Source organism: Salvelinus sp. IW2-2015, unplaced genomic scaffold, assembly GCF_002910315.2.
Source record: "Salvelinus sp. IW2-2015 unplaced genomic scaffold, ASM291031v2 Un_scaffold859, whole genome shotgun sequence".
NCBI lineage: Eukaryota > Metazoa > Chordata > Actinopteri > Salmoniformes > Salmonidae > Salvelinus > Salvelinus sp. IW2-2015.
This window is the reverse complement of record NW_019942630.1, coordinates 48,302-57,132: the sequence shown is the minus strand read 5'-3', so window position 1 is coordinate 57,132 and position 8,831 is coordinate 48,302. Positions and strand designations below refer to the sequence as shown.

At 38.5% G+C, this 8,831-nt stretch overlaps 1 protein-coding gene across 1 annotated transcript; it reads left to right on the top strand.

Annotated features, from left to right (window-relative positions):
- The first annotated feature begins 3,317 nt into the window (after positions 1-3,317).
- Positions 3,318-7,696, top strand: LOC112069020 (mitochondrial glutamate carrier 1). Its single transcript, XM_024136271.2, has 9 exons — positions 3,318-3,451; positions 3,678-3,803; positions 4,647-4,702; positions 6,074-6,164; positions 6,315-6,433; positions 6,540-6,732; positions 6,870-7,024; positions 7,134-7,209; positions 7,346-7,696. The coding sequence occupies exons 1-9, from the start codon at positions 3,429-3,431 to the stop codon at positions 7,503-7,505; spliced, it is 999 nt and encodes a 332-aa protein (XP_023992039.1). The 5' UTR covers positions 3,318-3,428; the 3' UTR covers positions 7,506-7,696.
- Positions 7,697-8,831: the final 1,135 nt, after the last annotated feature.

The window sequence follows — 8,831 nt, the reverse complement described above, 5'->3', positions numbered from 1 at the left end:
AGGACTGTGTTATGACTTGTTTTAAAAAGAAACAGCATTAGTAATTGAACAACACCTATCTATTATAACATCCCTTACTTACCCAGCTCGTCTTTGACCCTTGACCCTTGACCCTGTGTGTTGGCTCCTGTACTGTGGTGGCTAATGATTGGAATATAAATTAATGAACAGTTAAGCATCATTGTCTGTGTTTGCTTTCCCATGTTAAGGATTATACATTGACATGATGTTTGGGATTATAGCACTGCAAACATCCAACTCTTTGTAATTGTTTTATTTGGCACAAGGACTTTCAGATAATTCAAGTCTCATTCACTCTCTTATGGTTAGCATTATTTTGGATAGCTTGATGTAAACCATTTTATGTAATCCCCTTTCATGCTTTTGTAAAAAAAAAAAAAATCCCTACATGCAGTGCAGTTCAATTTCAAAGATCCTGTCCTAGTTTGTGTGTAGGCCTATTGAAAAGCAGTTGAAGAGTCTACCCATAGTAATGAATAAGATAAGGATCTCTGTGATCCTACTCATCTGATATATTTGACTCCTCATGCCATGTAGGATTTGGTCAGATGGCCTTGGTCTATACTAATAACACTACTATACCAATAACACACTAAGTTTTAAGTTTTATTAGTCCTATCTTATTTGGAGAAAGTTTGTGCTATGTCCAATCATAGGCCTATACCCAGTGGTGTAAAGTACTTAAGTAAAAATACTCAGTATTTTGGGGGGTATCTGTACTTTACTATTTATATTTTTGACAACTTTTACTTTTACTCCTCTACATTCCTCAAGAAAATAATGTAGTTTTTACTCCATACATTTTCCCTGACACYAAAAAGTATTAGTTACATTTTTAAAGCTTAGCATGACAGGAAAATGGTCCAATTCATACATTTATCAAGAGAATATCCCTGGTCTTCCCTACTGCCTCACAGACTCATGAAACATACATGCTTCATTTGTAAAYTATGTCTGAGTGTTGGAGTGTGCCTCTGGTTATCGCTGAATTTAAAAAACAAGAAAATGGTACTTAATTTGAAATAATTAATACTTTTACTTTTGATACTTAAGTATATTTCAGCAATTACATTTACTTTTGATACTTAAGTATATTTTAGCAATTACATTTACTTTTGATACTTAAGTATATATGAAACCAAATACCTTTWGACTTTTACTCAAGTAGTTTTCTTTCTGGGTGACTTTCACTTTTACTTGAGTCCTTTTCTATTAAGGTATCTTTACATTTACTCGTGTATGACAATTGGGTACTTTTTTTCACCACTGCCTACACCAAAGCTACTTTTAACTTACCCTCTGTGTATATACTCTCTGGCTCTGGGAAGATGTAAGTAGGAACTGATCTTGGATGAAGAATCTTTTTGATGTTACCATCCCCAAATCTTCACGAAAATTCCAAACTGACCTTAGATCAGCACCCAGGGGCAACTTCAGCCTTTAATCCCCGCCACTTCTTACAATTTCAATATCAATTTAAGGGGATTTATTGGCATGGTAAACATATGTTTACATTGCCAAAGTAAGTGAWATAGATAATAAATAAAAGTGAAATAAACAATAACAAATGTACAGTAAACATTACACTCACAAAAGTKTCAAATGTCACATTTCAAATGTCATATTAGGTCGATATAAAGTGTTGTAATGATGTGCAAATAGTTAAAGTACAAAACGGAAAATAAATAAACATTGGTTGTATTTCAACTAACGACATAAAACGACAAATGAACCGTTAATATGTACATTTGAAAACCACGATTGGAAAAATTTGAACTCTCGTTTCGAATAGTTGGCCCCGCCTTCATGTTTTATAAAGTAATGGAATTTTCCAGTATGTCATTCAGCAAGTTTCACAACTAATGACAAGACAGACGATACTTTTACGTACTAGAACGACATATCTCATCTGACATTTATTTCAGGTGAGTGTCTTTCGCGTTATCAAATATAACTATTAGCTAATGTATCACTGGATTGACACTTTCTATGTTATCGTTGCTCAATTTCTTATAATGCATTATTGAAAGAGGAACTGCCGCGGCTAGCTAGTTAATGTTAGGTAGCAAGTTAACAATAGCTTGCTCTGAGTGCAATTAAACTACCTATTCGAACATTAAGTATTAGAATTTTTATATATAGAGAAACTTGATTAATAATCTTACAGCAACGTTATATATCTACGGAAGATACTGAATTAACGTTAGCTAGCTAACGCCATTTCCGGATAAATAACAGCTAACTAGCTAGCCTTGGTAACCTAATTAGCTAAGTAAATAAGGCGCAATCGTAATGAAAGATATTGTTGCTATTATTGAATAAGATTACTTAGGGAAAATTATTATTTAATAGTACCTAGTTAGTTAAGTTAATGGATGGGGCTGGCAAAAATGTAGCTAACTAACGTTAACCACTAATTTGACATTTTATGCATTTAGCAGACACTTATCCAGAGCTATTTACAGTAGAGTGCATTCATTTTTATACTTGTTCGTAATGGTCCCCCGTGGGAATCAAACCCACAACCCTGGCGTTGCAAGGTCCATGCTCTACCAAATGATCTAGTATGTGGTGCAATGACTGACCATATATGATATAAGCTATAGTTTTAACCATGTTTTGAGGCTATACTGTGCAGCGTTGCTTAATATTTAAGTTTTTTGCAAACATTGGACTAAGACGAGCTTATATTTTGGGTTATGATGGGGTATGACAGTTGAACTAAGCTCATAAGTAATATTCTTCAACAACCAATGGCGATATATATACATATATATATATATATGTATGTATGTATATATGTATATATATATATATGTATATATATGTATGTATGTATGTGTGTGTCTGAAAATTAATGTAGCAAATAAGGATTCTAGCTTTAAATTAAAGTGAAATAGCTAACTAACGTTAATTATTAAACTGGTTTGGGGTGTAGTAAAGTTACAAGTTAGACTCAAGTTGAATCTTGTTCACGTCCTGACCTGGAATGTCTTTTACCCTAGCAACTGTGCCAAAGATACTGGAGTTGATGCCTCAGGGCCATGCAAACTGATGCCCAAATATAGACTTCCTGTTACTGAGCGTGTATTGAGATTCACTTTTCACTTCCAGTAGGAGGCAGGTTGTAAACCCTYGTGATCCTTTGAGGTGTGAGTGGGTGGAGATTATCCAAGGGGCATGTTGCTGTATGTGTGTGGGATAGGCTTTGTGTGTATTAGGTTTAATTTTGCGTGTGCGTATTCACGCTCAGGCTTGTCTATATATAAATAATCTCCCTGGCTCTTCCTCTCCAGAACTCTAGCAGCAGCTCATCAGCACTTGATCTACTGACCACTACGATCGACTTACGACTAGCTAAGATATCACAGCTCCGTTCTACATCTGCTATCTATCTGAAAGTTACCATGGCTCACCAGCAGCAGATCAGGTATTGTAACTGTGGCTTTCTCTCATCTGTCTTGAGCGTCTTTCACTTTTTTTACTCAATATGTGCAATATCTAGAGAGTTGCTTTGTTTTTTTTCAGTGTTAGTAACCCAGGAAAATGTTTTCATAAATGTATCCTTCCTTTGTTTTATCTATTTCAAGTGCCTTGAAGGTGTGTGTGTGTAATGCCAATCTGAATCTAATCTCAAACGGTTTTATTTTTTCCAGCCTTCCCGCTAAACTGATCAATGGTGGTATTGCTGGCATTGTTGGGGTCACCTGTGTGTTTCCCATCGACCTTGTAAAGACCAGGTTACAGAACCAGAGGCAAGGTCAGCAGATCTACAAGAACATGTGAGTCTGTCCTCCCTTTTCATGTCATGCTATGTGTGGTGCATAGCTAAATCTTGATAGTTACATTTATTTGACCGTTTTTAAAAACACCACAAAGGACATGGAATTAATATAGGATGGGATATCTTGAGGTGTACTTCAGAGAATGTGGCTGCTGTTGTGAGAGCATAGACTGGTGCCCGGCTTTGAGTCCCATGTCTGTGACGACCGACTGTCGTCATTGGCTCATTCTTCCTGTTGAGTAATCCTGAGGAATGTGTGAGGAGAGTGGAAATTTCCCTTTGCTCTGTGTGCCCATTCAGTTGGCATCGCCACCCTAAACCCCTTGATGTTACTTAGTTCTGACTGTCTGTTTTATCTATAGATAGGCCTGGTGCAGTAATTGTATAATTGTGTAACTGCCGATTTATGGATTGTCCATCATGAAAAATAGTTGACCATTTACCTGATAGCAGCAAATGGATGTAATCCTGGTTTACATCAAACAGCTTATATAAGCAGAGACGAGGAGAGGCAAAACTAGCCAGTTCTAGAATTATGTGGAACAGACATCTGACTGAAGACGGGACGGCTAGGCATTAAAAAAGATTGACACTTGCGGTCGAATCCGCTTCCGCCATAACATGGACTCTACAACGTGATGAGACTTTTGTTGCTATTGTAACAGTTCTAAACGGTGACTGCAGTCATTTGGCTGACAAATAACCTTCACCAAAAATTCCATTAACGTCACGTCACAGCCCTACCTATACGAGTAGGCGGGGCTGCTCCCTCGGGAGCCCAAAGGAAGAAGACGTTGTGGTAAATTTCCATCATTCTGACATGTTGTGTTTTCTCTCTTAGGCTGGACTGCCTCATTAAGACTGTTCGATCAGAAGGATACTTTGGCATGTATAGAGGTAAGAGTCATTACATTTTTTGTCCTAGTTTTATAGTACTGGTTCTATATCTAGTCAACAAGGGGGTTATTAGTGAAATTGTGACCGATTTGTAAGAAAATTATTTTAAGCGATAACTGATCTGGATTTTATTATTTGCTTAAAGTGAAAGCAGTCAAGTTGCTGTTCAATCACAATCAATGCAGTAGTTTCTMATTTATTGATAGAAGTAATTATATTCGGATGTGATCTCAAAAGTTGATTGATGGTCACTGCATTGTACTTATGTAGTGATGTTTAAATGCATCATTAGAAATTGGCTTGTTTCTTTGTACTCATTTATTTAGATTTGAATGAATGACAAATGGTAGAATTTTCTCCAATCCTTTTAAAAGCGAATGGCCTAATTTTCAATTGATAACACAGTGAAATGCATTACTTTAGCTGTACTAAAACTAAATACTGTATGAAACACATTGACACATTTGTGTTGGGCAACATCATGTACATAGCCTAGTGTCTTTTGTGTTGAGGAGGTTGGAGTTAATTTTATGGGACTCCATTTGTGTGAGGAATGCTTGTTTTGTTTTTGCATCTGTTTTTTTTTCATGTTACAGACCTGGGTCCCCCTGGGATATTGAACGGCTAGCCGATATGGCACAGCCACGCTAAAGGCAAATCATTTAATGGTTCTTACAATAATGCTTTATTTCAACTAGGCAACCATTTCCCATTTGTTCAATATTTTGCTCCTTCATGTCTTCATATCAGTGAACCTGTTCTTTCTGCTTTCGACTCCTTTCGCTTACTGACTTTTCACCAACACTTGTGACCATTGCCAAACAATGCTCTTGTGAARATGTATGTCGTAGTAGTGGCTAAGGTGACTTTCATTCTCGTCTATCCATTTCCCACTGGCATGTAGGCTAGCCTATGTCTTAATGTAAAGTCTTCTTCCCACATTTGTTTTCTAAAGAAAAGTTGGTCTTCCAGTAGATTAGCCTAAGCTTTTTTCCATTTTCTCCTGGAATTTACTGTCTTCTCTGCATCCCCTTCTCTAGTGTTGTCTGATCTCTGTTCGCATTCCTGTTCTGCTTGCTTCTCATCATGTTTCTCATGTTTTAATGTTTTAATGTAACTCATTAGGTTGATTTATGCTTGAAATAATCCCCCTCCATGATCATGCCAAGCAGCCATCCTGTGCGCTTCTTGTCTATTTCATTTAGAAACTTGTGTATTAGATTGATAGCTAGTACTGTACAGTCAATGGCATTGCATACTTAAATGGACCGATGGTGGCGGGGAATGTTTTTGTTTGTAACATTTCCTTGTTAACATATTTTGATGTATGGTTTTTAAGGTTTGACTAATGTTCAATTGTTTTGTCTTCAGGTGCTGCTGTGAATCTGACCTTGGTCACTCCTGAGAAGGCCATCAAACTAGCCGCAAATGACTTCTTCCGCCAGCATCTTAGCAAAAATGGGTAAATTACTGTTTGCATTTCGGACAGTGAAGACGGTAGATTAAGAGTACAGTGTAGCTAATAGATATATTATGAAGTGTCCAACTAGTCATTGAAGAGACAAATCCTATCCCATGCATGCTTTCTAACCTCTCTGACTCCTTGTTCCAGGAAAGGCTTGACGGTGTTTAAAGAGATGTTGGCAGGTTGTGGTGCAGGCATATGCCAAGTTGTCATTACTACTCCTATGGAAATGCTTAAGATTCAACTTCAGGATGCAGGGAGGCTAGGTAAGCAAGTACACCGTATTGATTGATGGAAGTTATGTTACATGTGATTCCTACAGCGGCAAATACATATTGTGCAAGTATATTCATGTATTCTTGTTCCTCCCAGCGGCTCAGCAGAGAATGCCAGCCGTGATGTCTCCCACTAAGCTGGCTGCCACTAACACAGTGCTGAGCAGGTCCTACAACGTGGGGCCCAGTCCTGCAGCCAGGGCAGTGTCTGCTACCCAGATCGCCCGGGACCTTCTGCACACACAAGGCATCCAGGGCCTCTACAAAGGCCTCGGGGCCACCCTCATGAGGTAAGGGCTTCTTACACATTCATGTAAAGTCAAAGGCCTGAAGTAATTTTTATTGGGGCTGCTAGGCTAGAAAAACTGGAATAGCTTTAGAAAACAGATTTACAAACCAGTAAAATACTTATTGTCTGCTATTTCAGAGATGTTCCCTTCTCCATGGTCTACTTCCCACTGTTCGCCCACCTCAACCGGCTGGGCCAGCCCTCTCGAGATCAATCAGCACCCTTCTACTGGGCTTTCTTGTCTGGCTGTCTGGCTGGCTCCACTGCAGCTGTGGCAGTCAATCCTTGTGATGGTGAGTCTGGAATCTGTCTCCATTTGTGACCCACTTTTATTAAGCTAGCGGATGTGTATTTCTTTTTTTTCTTCTTCCTGGTCTAACAATTTCCCGCTCTTTATTTCAGTTGTAAAAACGAGATTGCAGTCTCTGAGCAAAGGGGCCAACGAGGAGAGCTACAACGGTGTGGTTGACTGCGTCAGGTAGAGTCACTCTTTAATCATGCTTTTCCCTGACTTTGAACTCGTTGCAACTTTACAACCAGTGTGCTCTATAAAMATTTATTTACACCCCTTCCTGAAATTCAAGCAGTGATTTATTTCCTTTCTCTCCCTGCAGTAAGATCATGAGTAAGGAGGGTCCCTTTGCCTTTCTGAAGGGAGCAGGATGCAGGGCGCTGGTCATCGCTCCTCTCTTTGGCATTGCACAGGTCATGTACTTTATTGGCATCGGAGAGTTCATCCTGGACCAGTCACCTTTCAACTACTTGTCTGCATGAGATAAGACCAACACTACCTGGCTGTGCATGGGACTTTCTCACACGTCGCATGAAGAAGTATCTCAGCAAAATACTGGCAGCTATATTCCATCAGTATTTGGTACAGAAAAAATAAACTACGTAAGACTGAGGTGTCTGTCAGRGCTTTGGAGCCTAGAAAAGAGAGGAAATAAAAATAGTTATTGACTTCCTGTATGGTCTAACAGCTGTACTGCACTTCCTCCAAATATTTTCCTGGCTTATTTAATGGGCTGTGAACAACGATTGCACTTGAAGGTGTCAGTTTGCTGAACTGCGGACCGTGAAGTGCAGCAGTGGCGCTGACTGGGGAGTCTCCCTGGTTCCTCTCCCTCTGTGAGGGGCCATTTCAACACAACCAACAACTGAATGTTTTTTCATCGTTTTTTGTTTTCTTTATCCATTGTTTATCTAAAAAATATTTGATAATTTATGATTCTACTTTTCTACAACAGCACGTTGGTTGAATGCCATAGTGTGGTGTAAAGATTTGTATAGGTYACAGGAGGTTGGTGGCACCTTAATTGGGGAGGACGGGCTCGTGGTAATGGCTGGAGTGGAATGGTATCAAATACACACATGGTTTCCATGTGTTTAATGGCGTTCCATTTGTTCCATTCCAGACATTATGAGCCGTCCTCCCCTCAGCCTCCATTTGTSAAGGTATTTCATAGCGTCTGTCATGTTTTTGCAGTCATGTGATTTCAAGCTATCAATTAATCTGATTTACACATTTGAATTGTTAATTTAACTGTGGTTGATTGAGAAGGCTAAAGAAACACGTTAGAATGAGCTTTTTAACATTTTCTTTTTCAAAAGAAACCTCTTCAACTCACATTTCACTGAGGTTTAGTTTGAGACAGAGGGACCAAGCACCTAGGGGTTATTCCACAGCTACACCTCATGGTTCGCTGCCACAGACACTCACATCTTAGTTTATTTTTTACATTCTAAATACTTGATTCATTTATATTATGCATATTTATACATACATATACAGTAAGGTTGTGAAGTGTTCTGTTATGGTCTATGTTACTTCAGGGCTATAGACAATAGTTCCAAGACGTTTAGTTTATGGCCATAATTCTGTTTATTTTATTAATGACATGCCCCTAAATGTAATGCAAATGGTTTTGTATTTGYCTTAGCTGAGTGGATTGGCATTTTTCACTATAAGGAAGTGATACTGTATCGAGACTGACTGAGCCTGCCAAATAGCATCACCRATGCTATCTGTACCAGGTCATCTAACAAAGGAAATGACTGTTACATCACTTTATGTTGTATGTCTAATTTTGTTTTGTATGT